The 27218-nt window shown below is 38.0% G+C and overlaps 1 protein-coding gene across 3 annotated transcripts in view; it reads left to right on the top strand.

Annotated features, from left to right (window-relative positions):
• The window catches only part of BAZ1B (bromodomain adjacent to zinc finger domain 1B), a 70033-nt gene that overhangs the window by 13558 nt on the left and 29257 nt on the right, over positions 1-27218 (top strand). For all 3 annotated transcript variants that reach the window (XM_082359410.1, XM_082359409.1, XM_082359408.1), the window contains 4 exons: positions 6564-6762; positions 9532-9653; positions 11803-12000; positions 23482-25183. In XM_082359410.1, the coding sequence (XP_082215536.1) occupies positions 6564-6762; positions 9532-9653; positions 11803-12000; positions 23482-25183 (2221 nt within the window). The remainder of the gene's footprint in view (positions 1-6563; positions 6763-9531; positions 9654-11802; positions 12001-23481; positions 25184-27218) is intronic.

The raw sequence follows: 27218 nt of genomic DNA on the forward strand, positions 1-27218 counted from the left end.
CTGTGTATCATTGCAATCTTGTTTTCCCTGTTTTGTCCCTTTTTGATAACTCGATGCTGTATTGGCTTTTTTTGTTTTGTCATTTTTTTTCATACTTTGTTTAAAAGACCTTTAGATATTTTTAGTCCAAATCTATGGAATCTATAGGCAAAAGATTTCATTTCCCTACAACAGTGATTGAGTTGACTGTTTTCTTTTTCTATTTAAATTTTTAAATTTTCCAGCCCATTACTAAAGGATAACTATTACTGAAGTAAATAGGTAGGATAGCTATTACTATTACTAAAGGATTTACTAAAGTAGATAGGTAAACTGTTTACGTAACACTAAAGCAATCCCTGTATAATCCTTTGAAAACTTAAAGTAAGATTCAGGCGGAAGTGAACTAACATTTGTTGAATTTCTGTATGTACTGGATACTGAGCTAGTTGCTTTACGTAATGTCTTACAGAACCTGCACAGAAAGGTGAGGTGGTAAACAGGCACAGATGTTTAAGTAGCTTGTTCAGGTTGATATAATGTACTAGTTAGTACTAGTGATTTCATCTGTATGTAATGAAATAGCTGACTGATAGTGGCCTGGACTTCTCAAACTTTAGCTTAAATAAAATCACTTAGAGGATTACTGAATGTACATTCCTGGACCACATCCCCTGAGAGCTTGATTCAAAAGGTCTAGGACAGGGCCTGAAAGTTTGCAGTTCTAACAAGCTCCAGGATGTGATGATACAAACACTCTGGGGACAACATTTTGAGTAGCATCAGCTTAACCAATGAAGACATTTGATTATCTCACATAAGTCTTCGAGGCAGGCAATTCCACGTTTGGTATAGAGGCTGAATAATATTGTCAAGGACTTAAACTCTGTCTCTCTGCCTTTCTGCTCTGCTTTACTTGGTGTGTTTGGTTTTGTCCTTAGCTTTGTTGCCTCTTGGTTGTGAAATTGTGACTGTGAGCACTATTGTTTGCTCACTCGCAATTCAGAGTGAGCAAATATCTAAGCACAGTAAGAAAATCTTTACCAGAAGCATATTCCTCCTGTCCCCTTTTATCTTTACATGTTATTGCCTAGACCATGGCTTACATAACCATCCTTAGCTGCAGTGGGGCTGAGAAAGTGAATACTCCCTTTTTTTTAAAGCCTCAAAGAGACAGGCTGGCAAGAGAAGAGGAGGAGGGGAATGGCTTAGGTAACCCAACAATAGCCAGTAAGTCTGTGTCTATCTGATTCCAAAGTCCTTGTTCTTTCCTTAATTTACTTTGACTCCTTGTATCTCCTAGCTACTTTTTTAAATTTTGTAATTGTCTGTGGAATCATCATTGGGTTTTAATCACACACACTGTATCATTCAGTGTCCTGGCAGGAAACAGATGGCATATTCATATTGTGTAATCGAATTGAGTTTAATAAAGGAACTACAGACAGCAGACAACAGTCTGATCTAGGTCAAGGAAAACTAACAAGGTTAAAGTACCTCATGGCTGTCAATAGTGGAGAGGCTTTACTACTTCTAAACCCCAAGTAAATGAGGGGATGGAGTGGATACAGGAACTAGGAGAGAGTAATGTAATTGTAGAAAAGTACTTTGGTAGTGAGAAGTAACCAACCTGCTAGGGAGACAGGGGAATGAATATACCATATGATTTTCTGCTTATGCTTCCCATGGGCAGAACTCACCAAAATCTAGAGGGCAAGGGAGCCCTTTGATGTAGTTCATAAAGGTCAGCCTGTTTAAGCACAGAGCAAGGCAGAGAAGACTGGAGACAGATATGGAGTGGCAAAAGGAAGATACTCTGCACACATCTGCAAGGTGGAAGAGGAGGAGTTCCAGGAAGAGGGAGAGAGAGATTAGGGAGATAGGCCTGTCCATAAACATATGAAAAGATGTTTAAATTATTAGTAATCTAGGAAATCAAATTGAAACCATAGTGAGATCATTTTATACTCATCAGATTAGTAAATAAGAAAAAGTCAAAATAATGCCAAGTTTTGACAAGAATCTGGAGCTGCTCATTCACTGCTAACTATTTTGGTAAATGCTTTGGCATTATTCAATACAGTGGACCATGCCCTTTGACTAGGGTTTTTATTCTTGAGTATTTACTCTTTTTTAAAAAAATTTATTTGTTTGTTTATTTATTTATGGCTGTGTTGGGTCTTCGTTTCTGTGCGAGGGCTTTCTCTAGTTGTGGCAAGCGGGGGCCACTCTTCATCGTGGTGCACGGGCCTCTCATTATTGCGGCCTCTCTTGTTGCGGAGCACAGGCTCCAGACGCGCAGGCTCAGTAGTTGTGGCACATGGGCTTAGTTGCTCCGCAGCATGTGGGATCTTCCCATACCAGGGCTCGCACCCGTGTCCCCTGCATTGGCAGGCAGATTCTCAACCACTGCGCCACCAGGGAAGCCCTGAGTATTCTCTTTTGGTAACTAATAATGTTGGGCACCTTATGTGCTTGTTGCTATACTTTTATTTGTATTTTCTTTGGTGAAGTGTCTGTTCAGATCTTTGTCCATTTTAAAATTTAGTTTAAATTTAAATTGTTTATTTTCTTGTTTTTAAGTTGTGAGACTTATTATATATTCTGCATACAAATCCTTTATTAGATATGTGCTTTTGCTTTTTCTCCCAATCTAGTGCTTGTGTTTTTATTCTCTTAACAGTGTTTTTGAAGAGCACAAGTTTTTAGTTTTGATAAGCCAAATAGAAAGTACCTAACCATATCTGTAATTATGTGTAATATAAATGTTCTAAAAACTTCACTTAAAAGGTAGAGATTGTCAGATTGGATAAGAAAGCAACATGCGACTATCTGCTGCCTATAAGAAAGATACAAATAGAATAATATTAAAAGGGTGGAAAAAAGATACCATCCTAACATTAGTCAAAAGAAATCTGGTGTGGCTATATAAGTATCAGACAAAGTAGGTTTCAGGACAAAGAATCTTACCATGAATAAAGAAGCATTTTGTAATGACAGAGGAATCAGTTTATTAAGAGGGCATAGTAGGGCTTCCCTGGTGGCGCAGTGGTTGAGAGTCTGCCTGCCAATGCAGGGGACACAGGTTCAAGCCCTGGTCTGGGAGGATCCCACATGCCGCGGAGCAACTAGGCCCGTGAGCCACAATTACTGAGCCTGCGCGTCTGGAGCCTGTGCTCCACAACAAGAGAGGCCGCAATAGTGAGAGGCCTGCGCACCGCGATGAAGAGTGGCCCCCACTTGCCGCAACTAGAGAAAGCCCTCGCACAGAAATGAAGGCCCAACACAGCCATAAATAAATAAATAAATAAATAAATTTATTAAAAAAAAAAAAAAAAGAGGACATAGCAGTCCTTAATGTTTATGTATTTACTAATGAGAGCTTCAGAGTACATGAAGCAAAAATAGAACTACCAAAAGAAATAGACAAGTCAAAATTATAGATGGAGATTTCAGGCCCCTCCCCCTTTCTCAATAACTGGTAAAAAGAGTAGACAATAAATCAGCCAGAATATAGAAAACCTGAATAATATTATCAACCAACTTGACCTAATTGTCATTTATAAAACATTCCACCTAATAACTGCAGAATACACATTCCTTGCAAGTGCATAGTTTATGATGGTAGACCATAGTCTGGGCCATAAAAAAAGTCAGTAAACTTACAGGGGTTCAAATCATACAAAGTATATACTCTGACCAGAATGGAATTAAATTAGAAATCAATAACAGATATCTGGAAACTCTGCAAATGATTGGAAACTAAAGAACACACCTTTAACTTACTCAGAGATTAAAGAAGAAATCAAAAGGGAAATTAGATAATATTTTAAACTGAATGAAAATGAAAATACAGTATATTAGAATTTGTGCAGTACTGCTTACAGTAGTGTTTAGGAGAAATGTATAGCACTAAATATCTGTTAGAAAAAAAAGAAAGGTCTCAAATCATTGACCTTGGCTTTTACCTTGAGAAATAAGAAAAAGAACCCAAAGGAAACAGAAGAAGAAAGGAATTAGTAAAAATCAGAGCAAAATCAATAAAATAGAAAACAGGAAAACCACAGAGGAAATCAGTGAAACCAAAAGTTGGTAATTTGAGAAGATCAATAAAGTTAATAAACCTGTAGGCAAACTCAGGTAAAAAAGAGAGACGACACGAATTAACCAATATGAAGAATTAGGTAATATCCCAACAGAGCCTACAGATATTGACAGAATAATAAGGGAAATTATTAACACCTTTATGCCAATAAATCTTACAACTTAAATGAAAACATTCCTTGAAAGACACAAACTACCAAAACCGACTGAAGAAGAAATAGAAACCTTTAATGGCCCTGTATCTATTAAATAAATTGAATTTGTCATTAAAATCATCCCACAAAGAAAACTTCAGGCCCAGATGTTAGTCACTGGTGAATTCTACCAAACATTTAAGGAAGAAATAATACCAATTCTAGATGTTATTTCAGAAAATAGAAGAGGAGGGAATTCTTCACAAATCATTTTATGAGGTCAGCATCACCCTGATACGAAAACCCTATAAGCACAAGAAAAAGCCACAGACTAAGAAAAAAAGTATGTTCACAAAGCTGTCTTGTGAACCTAGATGTAAAAGTGCTAATAAAAATTTTAGCAAGTGAAATCCAGCATTATGTTAAAAGGATAATACATCATGGCTAAGTGGGGTTTATCCTAAGAATGCAAGGTTTTAAATTTCTAGTTCTCCTTACTGATAAACCATATGATCATCTCCATTTACACACAAAATGCATTGGACAAAATCCAAATTCCTAATAAAAACTCCCAGAAAACTGCAAATAGAAAGAAACTTCTTCAACCTGATAATATTTACAGAATAACAACCTACAGCTAACATCATACCTAATGATAAAAGACTGAATGTCTGCTTTCCTACTCTATTTAATATTGTACTGGGGGTTCTAGTCAGAAAAAGAAGTAAAAGGCATCCAAATTGGAAAGGAAGAAGTAAAATTGCAGACAACACGATTGTCTATGTAGAAAATCTCATGGAATCTACCATATAAGGTACTAGAACTAATAAGTGAGTTTAGCAAGGTAGCAGGATACAAGATAAATACAGTCATCCCTTGGTATCTATGGAGGATTGGTTCCAGGACCCTATGGATACCAAAATCTGCAGATGCTCAAGGCCCTTATATAAAGTGGTGTAGTGTTTGCATTTAACCTATGCACATCCTGCAGTATACTTTAAATCACCTGTAGATTACTTATAATACCTAATATACATATAAATGCTGTGTAAATAGTTGCCAGTGTGCAGCAAGTTCATATTTCGCTTTTTGGAATTTCTTTTTCTTTTCTTTCTTTCTTTTTTCTTTTTTTTTTTTTGTTTTTAATGTTTTCGATACACGGTTGGTTAAATCCACAGATGTGGAACCCGTGGAAATGAAGGGCCCACTATACAAAAAACCAATTTGTATTTCTATGTGTTAGCAGCAAACAGTTGGAAATCGAAATTTAAAAATTCAATACCATTTATAGTAACATCAAGAAATATGGAATACTCTGGGAGTAAATCTGACAAAAGATGTGTAAGACCTATACACAAAACTATAAAACATTGCTTAGGGAAGTTAAAGAAGGCCTTAAATGATGGAGAGGTAGACTTTGTTCATTGGTCAGAAAACTAAATATTGTTAAGATGTCAGTTCTTCCCAAATAGACGTATAGATTCAACACAATAGTAAAATCCCAGCAGCTTGTTTGTAGGGATTGCCAAGCTGATTGTAATGCAAAAAACCTAGCCAGAACAACTTTGAAAAAGAACAGCAAAGTTAGAGTCCTAACGCTATCTGATTTTGAGCCTTATTGTAAAGTATTAAGACGGTGTGAAATTGGTATAAAGATAGACCAGTAGATCAGTGGAACAGAATAGCATCCGGAAATAGATGTGAGCGCACACACACACACACACACACACACACACTCACTCTCTCTCTCTGCTGATTTTTGATAGAGGTGGAAAGGTAATTAAGTGAAGAAAAGATAGTCTTTTCAACAGATGGTTCTGGAGAATTGGATATCCATATATATAATTTATTTTTTTAGAAAATGGAAATTCTTGAACTTTATTTACACATTTCTCGGGTTTGTGCAGTAGTTGCCCTTTGGCATTAGTACATTGGTACGTGAATTATGAACTAGATTGTGATCATTTTATTTTTTAAGATGTCATATTTCAACCTGGAGATCTGAGAAATAAAGTTGGAAAAAATCACTGTGCTTGACTACTTTAGAGTTTTAGTGACTTTTGTCAGGTGAGGTGGAATGTGTATTGGATAATATATTCTAAATGTTACCTTTAGGTTTCTAGTTCTTAATATCTTTTTTTTCCTTAATATTTATTTATTTATTTGGCTGCGCTGGGTCTTAGTTGTGGCGTGCAGGATCTTTAGTTGCGGCGTGTGGGACCTAGTTCCCTGACCAGGGGTTGAACCTAGGCCCCCTGCATTGGGAGCGTGGAGTCTTAGCCACTGGATCACCGGGGAAGTCCCCTTAATTATTATCTTTGATTCTTTCTCCTATCTCCCTTATAGGTTGGGAAGGAAAAAATGCTAAAGGTGAGAATTGTGAAGATTCATCCTTTGGAGAAAGTGGATGAAGAGGCCACTGAGAAGAAATCTGATGGTGCCTGTGATTCTCCCTCAAGTGACAAAGAGAATTCTAGCCAAATCGCTCAGGACCATCAGAAGGAGGCAATTGTGAAAGAGGATGAAGGAAGGAGAGAGAGTATTAGTATGTATGATAGTAGCTTTCCTTAATGAGTTATGCAACTCATATTATGTGCAAATCTTTTTGAGTTCTCTAGCAATTAAATTTGTAATTGGGTTTTGTTGATATATAGACATGATTTTGTCTATTTATGATTCAGAAAACAACTAAAATACCTACAAAGTGAATCAAGATTTAAATCTCCCTACACAATTAAGACAGTTGGGAAGTCATTTCCTCTAGTTGCTTGGAAATCTATGTGCACATACCTAGCTACTCAAGATGGGAAAGAAAGTTTGCCTTCCTTTTCTCTTTAAGTTGGAATTATGTATATGTGTGGAAGGGGGTGATCAGAGTAGGAGGGATAAATTCTAATCCCTGTTTCTCTTCACTTTGCAAGCCAGTGTGACGGTTTTGAGATACTTCCTTTTATCTATATTCCGTAACTCAAATTCCTCTCAGATGGGAGCTGCCAGAATTCTGAAACACTATGATATCTGCAAGTAATTTTTAGGGACCTGGAGACCTAACGTAATGTTTTGAAAGTTGAAGAACTGAGACATTGCCCATTGGAAAAATAAATTGTCCTCTGAGGTCGTCTTTTTTTTTTTTAAATCTGTGTCAATAAGGAATTTGACTGGGATAGATATCTTCTGTCTCCAAAAATATGAGTACTCAAAGGGTTCATGTATATTGATCCCCCTCCCCAAGATTGTTAGAGGATCAAATTTTACCTCATTATTTAACTATTACAAAGTTTGAATTAGAACATTTCATTAGAATGTTATGCTGTATGTCTTCCATTCTATTCTTTGTCTCTCCAGATGTTTTGGATATGTGCAGATGGTTTTAAAGGAATGTTCTTATCTAGTCCCGAGGAAACTTCTGAGACTCGTCTGCCCCAGTTGTTGATGCTTCAGTTTTGTTTTCCACTCTGCATTTTGAATGCTAATGTCTATGTTTTTCAGTTTCTCTTTTCCTTCTTTTTGATACTGAAGTTTTCTAACATGTATATTACTTACAATTCCCAAGACTTGAGGTTGATAAGTGTTTTGGTTAGGTGTTGACTGATGATATGTCTTCTAACACTTCTTCTAGAATCAGATCATTGGAATACCAATGATGTGTTACAGTTGTTAGTTTTATGCCTTAAACATTGTGTACTAGGAACCCCTAGTTTTAGGCTTTGGCTTCTTTTTTAGGGTGTTATATGCCTTAGTTTAGGTTTTAATTTTGGGATATAATGTTATTGCTAGTATGTGGAAAGAATGGTAGGCAGGCTAAAGAATGTTATGATGTACTCTGAATGTTTTCAGGGGGAAAACTGATTAGAATTTCCATAGAAATATGAGAGACAGATTCCAGTATACAAAATGTTTTCTCACAAGGTAACCTTCCTTCTGCTTTATGGGGGGAAAAATGTATTAGGCAGGAACTTTACAGTTTTGTGTTTTTAACCTCACTGTTACGAATGTCTGTGTTCTTCCTTCATCTCAGAAGAGAGCTGTCTGTCCTTCCTCTTGGTCAAGATACTTGTGCTTTGAATTCCATTCCTTCCTGCTTTCTCAAGGATTGGGTTAACTGTTATTATTCTACTCTACAGTGTTTTTAACCTTCTCTCTAATGGTTCTTCTCAACTTATAAACAAAGTCCCATTTTCTAAAAACAAAAACATACCCTCCCTTGATCCTGTTGTTCTATTTCTGTCTTACTCATTCAAGCCAAAGTTCTTGAGAATGTTGTCTCCACTTTCTGACCATCAGTTTATTCCTTATGCTATTATAGTCTAACTTCTGCCTCTTTACTCCTAAAACTGTTCCTAATAAGGTTATGGGTGACCCCTAATTGCCAAATCCACTGATTTCTTCTTAGTCCATTTTACTTTTCTTTTACATTTAACACTGTTGGTCACTCTCAGATCTTTTAGTTTATTTGATAACCACAGTCTCCTATTTCTCTAACTACTTTTCTTTTTTTATTTCCTTTTCCCCCACTGCCATTCCTTAGATTTTTTTCATATGGTTTTGTTCTGCCTTTTTATTTTTCAATACATCATCATCTACTTGATTTCTAAGGCAGAAAACTTGGAAACCTTTAACATTCCCACATCTAGTTGGTTACCAAGTCTGTCTTCTTGACTGTTTCCTTCACCATTCTGATACATTAATCCAGATGTTTAAGATTATATCTTCTGATTCCCTTTCTTCAGTCTCACCTTCCCATTTTATTCATTTTCTAACTGCTGAAAGTGCTTTTTCTTTTTCTTCATTTTTTCACACTAGTGCTCTTTCCAAAATGTACATCTAGTTAGATCAAAAATCCTTTGTTTCCCTAGTGTCCATAAGACAAATTCCAGCCTATATGAATGGTATACAAGGTTCGTTATAATTTATAAGCCCCTACTTACCTCTGTAGTCTGATTTTTTTAATTGTACTGTAGATCATATTCACCTGTATCTCATTATTTGCAGTCTCTGAATAAGTCATATTCTTTCTTGGTCTTCCCTGCCTATCTTCCAGACTAAATTAGACATTGCTTCTCTCTTTTTGAGTATTTTTCTCTCTAATCTAGTATTTTTCTATACCAACCTCTATTATAGTATTTACCACATTGTATTGTAATTATTGTTGACTCCTCCCATAGACTTTAGCTACTTGAGGCAAGGACTTTATGATTTACCTTTGGGCCCCATCACTCAGTGCTTGGTTGCAGAGTAGGTGTTCAGTAAGATTACTGAGTGGATAAAATTAAAAGAATTATTTTTTTCACTAATTTTCTATTGATTTGACTAGATGACAGAGCACGTAGATCTCCACGAAAACTTCCTACTTCATTAAAGAAAGGAGAGAGGAAATGGGCACCTCCAAAATTTCTGCCTCACAAATATGATGTGAAACTACAAAATGAAGATAAGGTTAGTTGGCAGTTCATATTAAACCTCTTACATGTGGTAGATGTTGTTTAAGAAAATATCAAAGGTCTAGTTTTCTCGTAGAAAATGTGCTAAAGAAAAATGTAAATAAATATGTTTCTACAACAAACTCTGAGTGGTTTTCTGGTCTTTGTAATTATGACTTTAAACTAAATTGTATTGTCTTTCCTAGGAGATAGCATGCTTTTTCCTTTTTAATAGGAATTATTAGGGTGTAAGAATAGTTTACATTTGAGCTTCAAACTTAGTTATTTGAAAAAATAAGACTCTGTTTCCAGTGGTTATGGACTTCCTGAGGAAATAGCTCTTCCCAGTTAAAAGCAGAGCAATTTGTAATATAATTAAACTCAGAAAGTGAGTTAACTCTAACCAGTGCTTTTTCAAGGAATCTGAATAATCTAAAATGGTAAATACCCTTTAAATAACTTAGTACTATGTTTTATTGATTCTAAGATGTTCAACTTTCATATTTTTACATTTCCAGAATCAGGATATGTATCTTTTTTTTTTAAATTGAAGCATAGTTGATTTACAATGTTGTGTTAGTTTCTGGTGTACAGCAGAGTGATTCAGTTATACATATATATATGTATATTCTTTTTCATATTCATTTCCATTATAGTTTATTACAAGATATTGAATATAATTCCCTTTTTTATACAGTAGGATCTTGTTGTTTATCTATTTTATATATAGTAGTTTGTATCTACTGGAATCAGGATATATCTCAATATCAATTGGCAAGAATTCTTTTCTTTGTGGTACATAATGTGTCTTTCATTAATACCATCTTAGATTTCATGAAATATGCCATGTTGCTTTTGGGTACTCTTATTCCTGTATGTGTAAAATCTCATCATTAGAAAGAAGCGGGAGGGTGGCTAGGTGTGGAAGGCAGCTGCACATTTGTCTTCATGTCTAACTGTTTTATAGAAGAAACAGCTATGGCCTGAGAAATTAAATAATTCTATCAAAGTTCCTAATTTAGTAAATGAGATTAAGAAGGATTATAACCTGGATCTCTTGCCTCTTTAGAGTGTTGTTTCTTTCCCACGTCAGAATGCTGACAAGTTTTATTTCATTTTGTCTCATTTGTTTTATAGTTAGTGACCTGAAGACATTACTGGATCGTTAGGATTTCTTTATATTTGAAAATTGGGTGTTAAATACAGTTTTTCACTAAGTTTCTTAGCTCCCGTTCAGCAAGGTGGCTAGTTAAAACATTATTGCTGAGATCTCCTTGGTGGCGCAGTGGTTAAGAATCCACCTGCCAATGGCAGGGGACACAGGTTTGAGCCCTGGTACGGGAAGATCCCACATGCCGCAGAGCAGCTAAGCCCGTGCGTCACAACTGCTGAGCCTGCACTCTAGAGCCTGCAAGCCACAACTACTGAAGCCTCCGCGCCTAGAGCCTGTACTCCGCAAGAGAAGCCACCGCAACGAGAAGCCCGCGCACTGCAATGAAGAGTAGACCCCGCTCGCCGCAACTAGAGAAAGCCCGCGCGCAGCAAAGAAGACCCAGTGCAGCCAAAAATAAACAACAAATAAATAAATAAAAGAAAAATGAATCCCTTATTGATGTACCTTTATGTAGTATTCCCTTCCTTTTCCCCCCTCCTTTTATAAACAATTGATGATGACTTTCCATTTACTTCTTTTTTTAAAAAAAAATATTTATTTATTTACTTATTTAGCTGCACCGGGTCTTAGTTGCAGCATGCAGGATCTTCGTTGCCTCATGTGGGATCTTTAGCTGCGGCATGCAGGCTCTTAGTTACAGCAGGCAGGATCTAGTTCCCTGACCAGGGATCAAACCTGAGCCCCCTGCATTGTCAGCATGGAGTCTTAACTGCTAGACCACCAGGAAAGTCCCTCCATTTACTTCTAAATTCTTAACAAGAGGAACTGTTGGTTCAACAGATATACCCATTTTTAGGACTTTGATACATATTGACACATTGCCTACAGATATCTTTAACATTCTGTCTCTGAAAATTATTCTCCTTCTATCTAGTATATAAGCTATTTTATAGGTGTAATGATGAGTTTTCCGGAGAGAATATAAATCTTTGTTCTCATTGGTTAATTGCTTTTTACCCCAGTAGTGAGTTATTTTTATTTGTTAACATAGATCATCAGTAATGTGCCAGCAGACAGCTTGATTCGTACAGAACGCCCACCAAATAAGGAGATACTTCGATACTTTATACGGCATAACGCATTACGGGCTGGTACTGGTGAAAATGCACCTTGGGTGGTAGAAGATGAATTAGTGAAGAAGTATTCCCTGCCTAGCAAGTTCAGTGACTTTCTACTTGATCCATACAAGGTAAGGTCACTTAATTTTTGGACAGCAGGATGGAACACTATTGAATGAATTTATTTTCTCTGATGGTTACAGTAGATTTTGAACTGTAACTTCAGATAATTCAAATTTTTCACGTATATCTATTTCATGTAGGTTGTGATTATGGGGTTGGTAGGGAAGAGGCCACACTGAATATCTCCTCTTCTAATTTGACTTATATTACTATGGTTGCATGATTAAAACAAAGAAACAAATTACATGCATGTGCTTTTTTGTCTCAGATCTTTCTTGGAATGAGGTATGGTATTAAAAAAAATTATTTTTGCAAATTGAGTCCTAAAAATGAAAACTGATTTTGTATGTCAGATAAGAAGATTAAATATACTGCCAGCCTTGAAAAGGACTAGGTATTGCTTTGTATGACAGATTAGTAGAAAATCTAGCACTTCTATTATTTTTCCTTTAGTTATCTCATTTGATTTTCAGAATATTCTTATAAAGTTGTATGGTATATATACATTAATTTTCATCTTTCTTGTAATTATGAAAAACTAAGGCTATCTTACAACTGAGTTATACAACTAAATTACTTCAATTATCTTACGTTGATATTGTTAACAAAAGTATATTGAGAAATAATTTTATTTCTTCAAACATTGGTAAAGACCTCCAATCGTAGTTTAGCATTAGCATGTTTTCTTATTCTAGACCAGCACGATCAAGCATTATCTTCCATTATGCTCTTTAAATTTTTAACATTTGTGTAAAAAGAAAAATTTAGGGATTAGTTGACTTTTTCTAGATCAGGACTAAAATTTCCATGGAACACTATTTAGTAAACCTAAACTTTTTCTTTTTATTATTATTTTTTTCATTGGCGTATAATTGCTTTACAGTGTTTTGTTAGTTTCTGCTGTACAATGAAGTGAATCAGCTATATGTATACCTATATCCCTTCCCTCTTGGACCTTCCTGCCACCCGCCATCCCACCCATCTAGGTTGTCACAGAGTACCAGGCTGAGCTCCCTGTGCTATATACAGCAGGTTCCCACTAGCTATTTTACACACGGTAGAGTATTTATGTCAAACCTAATCTCCCAGTTCATCCCACCCTCCTCTTCCCCCCGTGTCCACATGTCCATTCTCTACGTCTACATCTCTATTCCTGCCCTGCAAGTAGGTTCATCTGTAGATGAACCTAGAATTTTTCTAGATTCCACATATATACGTTAGTATACAATATTTGTTTTTCTCTTTCTGGCTTACTTCACTCTGTATGACAGACTCTAGGTCCATCCACATCTCTACAAATGACCCAATTTCGTTCCTTTTTATGGCTGAGTAATATTCCATTGTATATATGTACCCACGTCTTCTGTATCCATTCATCTGTTGTTGGACATTTAGGTTGTTCCCATGTCCTGGCTATTGTAAATAGTGCTGTAATGAACATTGGGGTACATGTGTCTTTTTTTTTTTTTTTTAATTTATTTATTTATTTATTCATTTCTGGCTGTGTTGGGTCTTCGTTTCTGTGCGAGGGCTTTCTCTAGTTCTGGCAAGCGGGGCCACTCTTCATCGCGGTGCGCGGGCCTCTCACCATCGCAGCCTCTCCTGTTTCGGAGCACAGGCTCCAGACGCGCAGGCTCAGCAGCTGTGGCCCACGGGCCCAGTCGCTCCGCGGCACGCGGGATCCTCCCAGACCAGGGCTCGAGCCCGTCTCCCCTGCATCGGCAGGCAGACTCTCAACCACTGCGCCACCAGGGAAGCCCCATGTGTCCTTTTGAATTATGGTTTTCTCAGGGTATATGCCCAGTAGTGGGATTGCTGGGTCATATGGTAGTTCTGTTTTTAGTTTTTTTAAGGAACCTCCATACTGTTTTCCACAGTGGCTGTATCAATTTACATTTCCACCAACAGTGCAAAAGTGTTCCGTTTTCTCCACACCCTCTCCAACGTTTATTGTTCGTAGATTTTTTGGTGATGGCCATTGTGACTAGTGTGAAGTGATACCTCATTGTAGTTTTGTTTTTTTTTTTAAACTTTTTTGGTTTTTATTTTATTTTATTTTATTTATTTATGGTTGTGTTGGGTCTTCGTTTCTGTGTGAGGGCTTTCTCTAGTAGCGGCAAGTGGGGGCCACTCTTCATCGCAGTGCGCGGGCCTCTCACTATCGTGGCCTCTCTTGTTGCGGAGCACAGGCTCCAGACGCGCAGGCTCAGTAGTTGTGGCTCATGGGCCTAGTTGCTCCACGGCATGTGGGATCTTCCCAGACCAGGGCTCGCACCCGTGTCCCCTGCATTGGCAGGCAGATTCTCAACCACTGTGCCACCAGGGAAGCCCCGCATTGTAGTTTTGATTCGCATTTCTCTAATAGTCAGTGATGTTGAGCATCTTTTCATGTGCCTCTTTGCCATCTGTATGTCTTCTTTGGTGAAATGTCTATTTAGGTCTTCCACCCATTTTTTAATTGGGTTGTTTGTTTTTTGGATATTGAGCTCCATGAGCTGTTTGTATATTTTGGAGATTAATCCTTTGTCCGTTGCTTCGTTTGCAAGTATTTTCTCCCATTCTGAGGGTTGTCTTTTCATCTTGTTTATGGTTTCCTTTGCTGTGCAAAAGCTTTTAAGTTTAATTAGGTCCCATTTGTTTATTTTTGGTTTTGTTTTTATTTTCATTACTCTAGGAGGTGGGTCAAAAAAGATCTTGCTGTGATTTATGTTACAGCGTTATCTTCCATTAGGCTCTTTAAATTTTTATCATTTGTGTAAAAAGAAAAATTTAGGGATTAGTTGACTTTTTCTAGATCAGGACTAAAATTTCCATAGAACACTATTTAGTAAACCTAAACTTTTTCTTTTTTTTTTTAAAGCATTGTTTACTTTATTTATTTATTTATTTTTGGCTGTGTTGGGTCTTCGTTTCTGTGCGAGGGCCCTCCCTAGTTGTGGCAAGCGGGGGCCACTCTTCATCGCGGTGCGCGGGCCTCTCACCATCGCGGCCTCTCTTGTTGCGGAGCACAGGCTCCAGACGCGCAGGCTCAGTAATTGTGGCTCACGGGCCCAGCCGCTCCGCGGCATGTGGGATCTTCCCAGACCAGGGCTCGAACCCGTGTGCCCTGCATTGGCAGGCAGACTCTCAACCACTGCGCCACCAGGGAAGCCCTAAACTTTTTCTTAAATATTTTTATATACTGAGCGGAAATTTTAATTTGTTTTCATTTCATTGCTGTAGAGTTTTGGAACTGTGATACAGCTTTCGGTGGTTATAACAGGAGCTTACTATCTTTTTTTTTTTTTTTTTAAAGATTTATTTATTGATTGATTACTATGTTGGGTCTTCGTTTCTGTGCGAGGGCTTTCTCTAGTTGCGGCAAGCGGGGACCACTCTTCATCGCGGTGCGCGGGCCTCTCACTATTGCGGCCTCTCTTGTTGCGGAGCACAGGCTCCAGACGCGCAGGCTCAGTAGCTGTGGCTCACGGGCCTAGCCGCTCCGCGGCATGTGGGATCTTCCCAGACCAGGACTCAAACCCGTGTCCCCTGCATTGGCAGGCAGACTCTCAACCACTGCGCCACCAGGGAAGCCCAGGAGCTTACTATCTTTACTGTATGAAAATTGTATATAAAATCATCTCTAAATGGGTTTTAGACTCTTGGATCATTTGAGTCCTAAATATTTTCTTCTTTTTAAATTTTACAGTTGTCTTTTATGTATTTTAGTTCAGTGATTCAAATATGTGAATAACATGAAAGAAAGACTGAGTATAATTTATGGGTAAAAGGTCTTTGGGTTTTATTAGAACAAAAAAGCTGATCCACACTTTTTGTAGGAGCCAGAGACTTAGAATTCCAGGAATTTATATCTTTTTTGTTTGTTTGTTTTGTTTTAGGAATTTATTATATCTTGAAAAGCAATTTCTGAAGAAATTGGCTACTCTGAAATTTTCTAATGAGGGCTTAAAATATTAACTTAATGAATTTTGGCTGTAATTCTGATTGAGACTAGAAGTGCAAGCTTGTTTACACTAAACTGCTGTAAGAAGGCAGCAGTGAGAGAAATTCTGCTTAGTGAGAGAAATTGAGTCATGTAAGATACCAGTCTATAAATTCAGAGCATATACTTATCTTTTAATGTATTTTGCATACCTTAAACAATAATTTCTTATTGCCCAATACTATTTGACATTTCACTGATTTTATCTTTTGAGTTTATGTATGTTTATTTTTCCTTTTTATAAAATTGGTTTTCTCAAAGAACTTTTGGCATCTCAGCCAGGACAGAATATAGTAAAGGTACGGATAAGTAGGCCATAAAAGAGTGCTTTGGATTCTTTCCTGATCTAAAGGAAATTTAAAATAATGCAGTGGGGACTTCCTGGCGGTCCACTGGGTTAAGACTTCGCCTTCCAGTGCAGGGGGTGCAGGTTCAATCCCTAGTCAGGGGGCTAAGATCCCACATGCCTCAGAGCCAAAAAACCGAAACATATAGCAGAAGCAATATTGTAACAAATTCAATAAAGACTTTAAAAATGGTCCGCATCAAAAAAAAAAAATCTTAAAAAAGATAAATAAAATAAAATAATGCATTGAACATCAAAGTTGATCACATGTGATCTGCCCGTCCCAGAGGCAGTGGTTTTGAGCTTACTTTGGCAGCAGGTACATTGAAATGGGAACCAAAAGCAATAGGTTAAAATTTTTTTCTTTGGTTTTTGTAGAATTTAACGTTCTGCTAGGCTGCTGAATGCAACTACTATAGAGAGAGATGAGGTCTGGAGAGAGGAAGCAAGTTGTGAGTAATAGTTTTAGGAAAGGACCAACTGGGAGAGCTTAGGTGGGAAAGAGGAAAATTATCTAGAAATGTAGAATTTTGGAGTGTTATCTGAGTAGGGCCTAGTGTGATGCTGGGGGTGTGCTTGTGGTCTTGTAAAGCCTTAGAATATAAATGACTTGAGATTAAAAGCTACTTACTCATTTTATATCCTGTGATGTTTAGCATAGGTATAATATGTACATGGCTAGTGAATTCATTTCGTTAAGAAGTTCCATTCTGTTCATTGAGGAGAAAAATGCAACTGACAGTTGAGTTTAGGGGTAAATATTTTATAGGCCTAATGACTTGGAGGAATGATTTACAAGGCACTTGGATGATAAAATAACTGTCATCTAAGATGAAATCAGCCATCTTAGCTCGTTTCCGTATTCTAATACATTGCAGCTCTAGTGTTTTGTTAGTCTGTCCATAATGTTTTTCCTTTTTTTTTTTTTTTTTTTTTTTTTGTAGCTGTGCTGCGTGGCATGCAGGATCTTAGTTCCCCAGTCAGGGATCGAACCCATGCCCCCAGCACTGGAAGCTCAGAGTCCTAACCACTGGACTGCTAGGGAATTCCCTGTCCATGTTTTGAACTCTTATTTTGGAGTGGTATATCCTAGTAAGGAAGCATTTGGTTAGAGACGTAACAAGAAAAATAACACTTTTTAAGACATTTGGATTGATTTAATATGATTATGAATACATTTTAAAAACGTTTTATTTTGAAATAATTTCATATAGAAAAGGTGACAAATACTATAAAGAATTTCTCTGTACTCTTTAAGTAGATTCCTCAAATTTTAACATTTACCACATATGTTTTATTTTTTCTGTTTTTTTTTTTTTTTTTAACTTGTTTTGATTTGACTCTTTGGTCATTTCAATTTATTATTTACTGCCCTCCAAGTTCTGGATTAGGAGCTATTGAGCAGATGATTTTTTAAAAAATTAATTAATTAATTAATTTGGCTGCGTTGGGTCTTAGTTGGGGGATCTTTGTTGCGGTATGTGGGATCTTTTGTTGAGGCGTGTGGGCTCTTTGTTGTGGTGTGCGGGCTTCTCTCTAGTTGTGGTGTGTGAGCTCCAGAGCGCAGGCCCAGTAGTTACAGTGCACAGGGTTCTCTAGTTGCGGTGTGTGAGCTCAGTAGTTGTGGCATGCAAGCTCTCTAATTGTGGCGCAGGCTTAGTTGCCCTACGGCATGTGGGATCTTAGTTCCCCGACCAGAGATCAATCCCACGTCCCCTGAATTGGAAGGCAGATTCTTAACCACTGGACCACCAGGGGAGTCCCTATTATTTTTTTCTCTTTATACACATTATTTTTTTCTGAGCTGATGGTAGTAGGTTATAAGACAGGATGCCCTTTTACAAAATACTTGAATATGTGTTTCCTAAAAGACAAGGATATTTTCTATAATAACTATAGTACAGTGACCAAAATCAAGAAATTAACATGAAAATGATATTGTTATCTGATCTATAGTTTTTTTTTAAAGTAAACATAATCTCAAGATTTTATTATCTTCATAATAAAACAAAATATGAAGCTTAGAACTGGATCACTCGGCTCTTTCTCTTCTTACATCCTCCCAGCTCAAAATGCTTGCTTCTCTTAATAGCCAGCATTCTCTTAGATCTGCAGTTGGCTCAATGCATTCAAGCCTCAGCAAAATCATCTTTGTGGTTTTATTTAGCCTTTTTCTGGAAAACCAGCTTAGTCTGTCCACCATAGCCACTCTCCTTCCTGTCATAATGTTCCTTTCCTTGGAGAATATACAGAGAATCCTTGCGCTTCTTGTACTGGATCACTTTGTGGGCAGGTTTGCGACACTAATTACAGAAAGTCCAGCAGGTTTTAGAAATGGTTACCATGTATGCGAGAGCACTGTCGATGTGGAAAGAAGTGATTTACAGTTTTTACTCAAATTTTGCCAGTTGTCCCATTAACATCCTTTTAGCCAAACATATTTTGTTTTGGCCCTAATAGGATCCAGGGTAGTATCATGTATTGATTGCATTTACTTGTTATGTCTCTGTAGTCTTCTCTAATCTGGATTAGTCCCTCAGTTTTCCTTTGTCTTTTAAAAACCTTGGTAATTTTAAGAATACAAACCAATTATTTAGTATAATGCTCCTCAATTTAAGTTTATTTCCTCATGCTTAGTAATACCACAGAACTGATGTTGTATTCTCAGTGAATCATATCAGAAGGCACATGGTTTAATTTTGTCTCATTGCTAGTGGTACTAATTATTATACATTTTAAAAGATGTTTCTTATCTCTCCTAATAACTGATGTTTCAAGTAAGTGTTTATAGTCTTAAGACTTTTCTTTGAATAAATTTTGGTGCTTCAAGTTTGTTTATGAATTAGACACTAGAGCAACAGTACTTTTTCCAAAAAAATTATTTATTTATTTTATTATTAATTTTTTTTTGCTTGTGTCGGGTCTTAGTTGCAGCACGCAGCATCTTCGTTGAGGCATACGGGATCTTTTGTTGTGGCGCGGGTTCTTCATTGTGGTGTGTGGGCTTCTCTCTAGTTGTGGCGTGCAGGTTTTTTCTCTTCTCTAGTTGTGGTGCATGGGTTCCAGAGTGCTTGGGCTCTAGTTGAGGCACGCAAGCTCAGTAGTTGAGGCACACGAGCTTAGTTGCCCCATGACATGTGGGATCTTAGTTCCCTGATCAGGGCTTGAACTCGCATTCCCTGCACTGTAAGGTGGATTCTTTACCACTGGACCACCAGGGAAGTCCCGTAGAGCAGTAGTACTTTTAAAAATAAATTACATTAATTTCAAAGCACTTAAAAATATTCTATAGTAATACATTTCACAGATTTGCTGATAAAGGCATCTAGAGATTGAGACAAGCGCACTATTTGAATGTTGCCTTGAAACTCCTAACATCGTTTCTGGGGTGAATGAGAAGAGTGAAATAAGAATCAGAATATAGATCGCCAAAGTTTTCTAATTTAGGGTTCTGACTGCTTACTATTAAGTTAAATTTAGCATCTGAATGAGCTGCTGTAAATATTAAGTTTCTTCATTTTTATCTTATTTATTAGATTTCCTTATTTGTGGTGGTGGTTCGTTCCAGGTGACGGGGAACAAGTATGGAATTGTATACACTATTTTTCTTATAGCCTCGCATGTTGCTGATACATACGTAAATGTTTTTCCCTGTTTAGCAGTTAAGAAGGGCCTTTTCCAAAAAACTATAATGCTGCTAATCCAGATGCCCATTCTTTTCTCCTTCTCTGTGCACTACTCTGGTAGATTACTTATGTTGAATGGGGGACAGGGGAGACCCTTAGCACATAAGTGGTTTTATACTTTTTCAGATTCCCCCTGAGTCCAGCCATGCCGGCTCCCATTGGCTGAGACTGCCCAGCATGCCCTATGCTGAGATGATCCAGTTACTGAAGGACTGCTCACGCGGGGAGCCGGCCTTTTGGGAGGGGGTTGGGTGAGTTAATTTCTTTCATTTTTAAGAAAAAAATATTATGTGGTGTGGCTTGGCAAAAAAACACACCTTATAGATAAAAATGGGCTGCTGGACCATCTCATGGCTAAGCCATCCCAGCTCTTTCTTGCATTATTTCTGCATAATAGAGTGCTTCTAAGTAGAAGAAATTTATGCTAAATTTGAGTGACTTTTTAAATAGAAATATAATCAGTAAATTAAGAAGTGGCCCAATTATAATAGACCCTATAATAGACCCTATTAGATATTTATTTAAAATGGTAAAAATGAAACATAGTCTCACACTAAGCTCCTTTTTAGTGATAAATTTTATTTTAGAATGACTTTAGAGATAATCTCTTATCCTGCTCACTAGAAAGAGTATCAATCTATTATGTCTGTACTCTGAAGATTTTCCAAGGGTAGCTGAAGTGGATGATTAACTTTTGGAAGGCACATATTTGTCTTTAATTCCTGCCAGGGTAGTTTTGGGTCTTATTCGTGATTTGTAGGGTGGTCTCTGAAATATTGTTCTCTCTGGAGTTTTGGTAATATTACTGCCAACAAGAAGAATGGAATCATACATAAGTTATCTTTGCTTATCTTTTTAACATTTTAAAATACAGTTCTGGGCAACTAGAACTGAGAAATTCTTGCCTCTGGGGAAAGTGTCCCCTGAGTCACAGATAATGTTTATGTTCCATAAACTATGAAACCTCTTTGTCAGCCCATACTGAGGATGATAATTGGGGAACAAAACATCCAGTTTTGGTCAGGGAACAAAAACAGCCAGCTGGAGGAACAGTAACCTGCAATTGCCTATAGTTCTTAAAAGGCAGATTGGCCTTTAAAGTTAGAGAACTTAGCCAGAAGAAGGATTTGTTAAGTATAGCCACTCATTCATTGCAGACCATATTTCTACCTCTTGTGCTGCTTAGGTTCTATGAGTTTGTTTATCTGATGATTATATCCTTAATGTTTAAATCTTATTTGGCATTGTAGTACAACTTATTAAATTTTACTGTACCTGTTTTGTTTACTTCAACAGGAGCATAGGTGTTCTTCTGCAGCATCTCTGAGATTTATTTCACCATAACCGTTTCTCTGTTGCCTTTTTAAAGGGGTCCTAATTTCATATTCGATAGTCTTCAGCTGTTTCCTGGCCTGTAGTCTCATCTCACACTAGCCTGTCTTATCCACTGCCTCCAGACTGCTTCTTTACAAGTTAGTCCTTTCCACTCAGAAACTTAAACTCAGTAGTCTCTGAGTGCCTTTTATGTGCTTAGCTGCTTTTGGTAATAGAAGTCAAGTATTCTAGGGGTTATCTAGTCTTTCTCCTGATCACTTGAAACAAAAGTTTTTTTTTTGAATTGGCTATACTTTTTCATTGCTTGGCTATTATTTCATGTAGTATGTGTTTTAACTGCCAGGCTTTTTTTCTTTGTAATTATATTTTAAAGCATCAAAATCAGCAGTGTTTTTGGTTTTGTTTTAATGCACATTTAAACAGAAACAATGGCAGGCTGATGGGTTCTAACCTATTAACTAATTCTGTATAATGGGGATAAGGTGGAGATTTTAGGAGATAGGAAAAGATGTATATCCAGGAGAGTGAGAAGGTAAATGGACTAAGGGAATGTATTGTGATTACTGAGTGGCATTCAGGATCCATTTGAGGTACCTGATTATGAATTTAAAATAAGTCCACACACTGTCATTGTCTTTTATTCTAGTCATGTTTAAGCTGAACAAGTGCAGGCTAGGAGTAACTTGATATAATAGAGCAAGAGAGACAAGGGAACCGTAGGTTTATGCAAGATTGATTGGAATGACTGACTGTGGAACTTAACCTGAGTTAAGAAGGACAAAGAAGTGAGATTGGTGAAAATGTGATAGAATTAACTGATTTAAGGGTCCTGCTGGGATTGAAGGATTGCAGAGTTGGGGTACTAAAGGGAGTGGATTTGAAAGATGTGAGGGGATGATCAAGAGAGAATTGTGTGAGTTTGAGAACTTCCAGGGCTTGTAGTTTTTTTTTTTTTAAATAAATAAATTTATTTATTTATTTATTTTTGGCTGCGTTGGGTCTTCATTGCTGCGCGCGGGCTTTCTCTAGTTGCACCGAACGGGGGCTACTCTTCATTGCAGTGTACGGGCTTCTCATTGCAGTGGCTTCTCTTGGTGTGGAACGCGGGCTCTAGGCACGTGGGTTTTAGTAGTTGTGGCGCGTGGGCTCAGTAGTTGTGGCTCGCGGGCTCTAGAGCCCAGGCTCAGTAGTTGTGGCGCATAGGCTTAGTTGCTTTGCGGCATGTGGGATCTTCCTGGATCAGGGCTCGCACCCATGTCCCCTGCATTGGCAAGCGGATTCTTAACCACTGCGCCACCAGGGAAGTCCCATGGGGCTTGTAGTTAGTAATGTATTTGTGGGAAAGAGTTCTTGAGGGGTGGGGTGAGGACAAAGAGGAGGTTAAGGAGCCAGGATCAGGAGGGCTCCTTATTTGTGAGCAGAGTTTTGTTGTCGTTAGTATACTTACTGATACTCTTAATAAGAAAATATGCTTCTGAGTTTAAACAAAAATACTTAAGTGGTATGCTTTCTACCATTCTAAACATAGAATACCCCTAGTTGTACCAAAGGTTTAAAGGATAAAAATACAATCCTGTCTCAAAAGCAATAATTTTAAAATTCCTCAGATGTTGATATTATCTAGATCAAGTATCCTTAGTCTGGGACCCATGGACTCTGAAATTGTATGCATGATTTTTGTATGTTTCTGGGGAAAGAGTTTATAGATTTCATTAAGGTATTTAAGAACTGCTAATCTATATATAAGCAGAAAACTAGTTATATAGCAGAAAACGCGTAATATCAGAGTATAGATGTTTTTTTTCGCCACATCGCACGACATGCGGGATCTTAGTTCCCTGACCAGGGATTGAACCCATGCCCCCTGCAGTGGAAGCATGGAGTCATAACCACTGGACCGCCAGGGAAGTCCCGGAGTATAGATTTTTAAGTCTGAGTATCAAGAGAATTTTGTGTTGATATGGCTAAAACATTAGCTAACATTCATGGCTTTGTTTTTTTCAGGGACAGAGTGTCTATGAAGAGAAATGAATATGTAGCTTTACCTGAATAGATGGGGAAGAGGGCCTTTAGGATGCTTAAATATTGCTTCTTTAAATTAGTTTTTAAAATTATTTTTGCTCCTGTTCTTAAATTCTAGTACATGACTCTCAACCCCTCTACTAAGAGGAAGAATACTGGATCTCCAGACAGGAAGCCCTCAAAGAAATCCAAGACAGACAACTCTTCTCTCAGTTCACCACTAAATCCTAAGTTATGGTGTCATGTACACTTGAAGAAATCCTTGAATGGCTCACCACTCAAAGTGAAGAACTCAAAGAATTCCAAATCTCCAGAAGAGCATCTGGAAGAAGTGATGAAGATGATGTCGCCCAACAAGCTACATGCTAACTTTCACATTCCTAAGAAAGGCCCACCTGGCAAGAAATCAGGGAAGCATAGTGACAAACCTTTGAAAGCAAAGGGCAGAAGCAAAGGCATCCTGAATGGACAGAAATCCACAGGGAATTCCAAATCTCCCAAAAAGGGCTTGAAGACTCCTAAAACCAAAATGAAGCAGATGACTTTGTTGGACATGGCCAAAGGCACTCAGAAGGTGACACGAGCCCCGAGGAATTCTGGGGGCACACCTAGGTCCTCTAGTAAACCTCATAAACATCTGCCTCCTGCTGCCCTCCACCTTATCGCCTACTACAAAGAAAACAAAGACAGGGAGGACAAGAAGAGCGCCCTGTCCTGTGTTATCTCCAAAACAGCTCGTCTCCTCTCTAGTGAGGATAGAGCTCGTCTCCCAGAAGAATTGCGAAGTATTGTTCAAAAACGCTTTGAGCTTCTAGAGCACAAAAAGAGATGGGCTTCTATGTCTGAAGAGCAGCGCAAAGAATATTTGAAAAAGAAACGAGAGGAACTGAAAGAAAAGTTGAAGGAGAAAGCCAAGGAACGGAGAGAGAAAGAAATGCTCGAGAAACTAGAGAAACAGAAGCGGTACGAGGACCAAGAGTTAACTGGCAAAAACCTTCCAACGTTTAAATTGGTGGATACCCCTGAAGGGCTGCCCAATACACTCTTTGGGGATGTGGCCATGGTGGTGGAGTTCTTGAGCTGTTATTCTGGGTTACTCTTACCAGATGCTCAGTATCCTATTACTGCTGTGTCCCTTATGGAAGCCTTGAGTGCAGAAAAGGGTGGCTTTTTATACCTGAATAGAGTGTTGGTCATCCTCTTACAGACCTTGTTACAAGATGAAATAGCAGAAGACTATGGTGAATTGGGAATGAAGCTGTCAGAAATCCCTCTGACTCTGCATTCTGTTTCAGAGCTGGTTCGGCTCTGCTTGCGCAAATCTGACATTCAGGAAGAAAGTGAGGGCTCAGACACGGATGACAACAAAGATTCAGCACCATTTGAGGACAATGAGGTACAAGATGAGTTCCTAGAAAAGCTGGAGACCTCTGAATTTTTTGAGCTAACATCGGAAGAGAAACTGCAGATCTTGACAGCACTCTGCCACCGGATTCTCATGACATACTCAGTGCAGGACCACATGGAAACCAGGCAGCAGATGTCTGCAGAGTTATGGAAGGAACGGCTTGCTGTATTGAAGGAAGAAAATGATAAGAAGAGAGCAGAGAAACAGAAACGGAAAGAAATGGAAGCCAGAAATAAAGAAAATGGAAAAGAGGAGAATGGGTTAGGCAAAGCTGATAGGAAAAAAGAAGTCGTGAAGTTTGAGCCCCAGGTAGATATGGAAGCTGAAGACATGATCAGTGCCGTGAAGAGCAGACGGCTGCTTGCCATTCAGGCTAAGAAGGAGCGGGAAATTCAGGAGAGAGAAATGAAAGGTAAAATCTTGTGTTGAGAGAAAAGAGGAAGCCCTTTAGAAGATAGTAGAAGGAAGGAAATTACTGAGGTAATGGTAGCATCTTCGTTTGTCACAACTATTTAGTTATTTCTGTGTGTAATAACCTGACCCTTCTAGGTATGTAAGATTCTAGCAGGAGTGTTCAGCCTGGCATTCTGCAGTTAATGATAGTTTGACTTGGATTAGTGTGATGTTGGCATCTTTTCTGGCTTAGTAAAGGACCAAATCCACAAACAGACATAGTGGAGATAACATATGACCTGGGAATGGGCTGACCTGGGTACCTGCGACTTAGCTATAGTTCTTTGAGCAAGTTGCTTATCCATGCCTCAGTTTCCTCATATGCTTAAGATTGTCGTAACAAATGAATGACAAGGTATTTGAAGCCCTCAGCACAGTTGCCAACTCAGATATTAATCTTTTCCTTATTAAGATGTAAGGAAATAAAAATTTGGGGCTTTCATAGCACCATTAAGTCTGAACTTTTTAAAAAACAGCTTTATTAAGAAATAATTCACATACTATACTATTTATCCACGTTTATTGTACAGTTCATTGTTTTTTAATATATTCACAGATATGTGCAGCCTTTATCATAGTCAATTTTAGAACATTTTCATCACCTCAAAAAGAAACCCCATGCCCTTTAGCTATACCCATCCTCCCCAGACCTAAGCAATCACCGTCCACTGCTGTATCTCTATATTTGCCTATTCTGATACATCGTATCAGTGGAGCTGTATAATAAGTATGTAGTCTTTTGTGACTGGCTTCTTTCACTTACCATGTTTTCAAGGTTCAGGCTGTAGCATGTCTCAGTACTTAATTCCTTTTTATGGCTGAATATTATTCCATTGTTTGGATATGTCACATTTTGTTTATCCATTTATCAGTTGATGAATGTTTGGTTTGTTTCAATCATTTTTGGCTATTATGAATAATGCTGCTACAAGCACTGGTGTACAAGTTTTTGTGTGGAGATATGTTTTCATTTCTCATGGGTGTATATACCTAGGGATGGATCTGCTGGATCATATGGTAGCTCTGTTTAACTGAGGAAGTCCTAGACTGTTTTTCAAAGTGGCTGCACAATTTTACATTCCTACCAGTAGTAAATGAGGGTTGTAATTTCTCCACTTGTCTGCATCTTTGCCAACGCTTGTTATTCTATGATTCTGATTATAGCTATTCTAGTGATTGTGAATTGGTATCTCATTGTGGGTTTTTTTTTTTTAATTAATTAATTATTTATTTTTGGCTGCATTGGGTCTTCATCGTTGCGCGTGGGTTTTCTCTAGTTGGGGCGAGCGGGGGCCAGTCTTTGCTGTGGTGCGCAGGCTTCTCATTGCGGTGGCTTCTCTTGTTGTGGAGCACGGGCTCTAGGCGCGTGGGCTTCAGTAGTTGTGGCTCATGGGCTCTAGAGCACGGGCTCAGTAGTTGTGGCGCACAGGCCTAGTTGCTCCGTGGCATGTGGGATCTTCCCGGACCAGGGCTCGAACCCGTGTCCCCTGCATTGGCAGGCGGACTTCCAACCACTGAGCCACCAGGGAAGCCCTCATTGTGATTTTGATATGCATTTCCTTGATGACTAATGATGTCATCTTCTCTTGTGCCTGTTTGTCTTTTGTATATCTTCTTGGACAATATTAATTCAGATCTTTTGCCCATTTTCAAATTGGGTTATTTGTCTTTTTATTATTGAATTACAAGGGGTCTTTATATAGTCTAGATACCAATCCCTTAAGATACATGATCCACAAACATTTTCGCCCATTTTGTGTGTTTGTTCTCTTTTTACTTTCTTGATAGTGTCCATTGAAGCACAAATTTTTAAAATTTTGATGACATCCAATTTATTTATTTTTTTCTTTGGTTGGTTGTGGTTTTGGTGTCAAATCCAAGAATCTGCTGCCAAATCCAAGGTCATGAAGATTTACTCCTATGTATTCTTCTAAAAGTCTTAAGAGTTTTAGCTCTTACATTTAGGTCTTTGATTCATTTTGAGTTAATTTGAC

This window comes from Balaenoptera borealis (assembly GCF_965194805.1).
Source record: "Balaenoptera borealis genome assembly, chromosome: 16".
Lineage (NCBI taxonomy): Eukaryota > Metazoa > Chordata > Mammalia > Artiodactyla > Balaenopteridae > Balaenoptera > Balaenoptera borealis.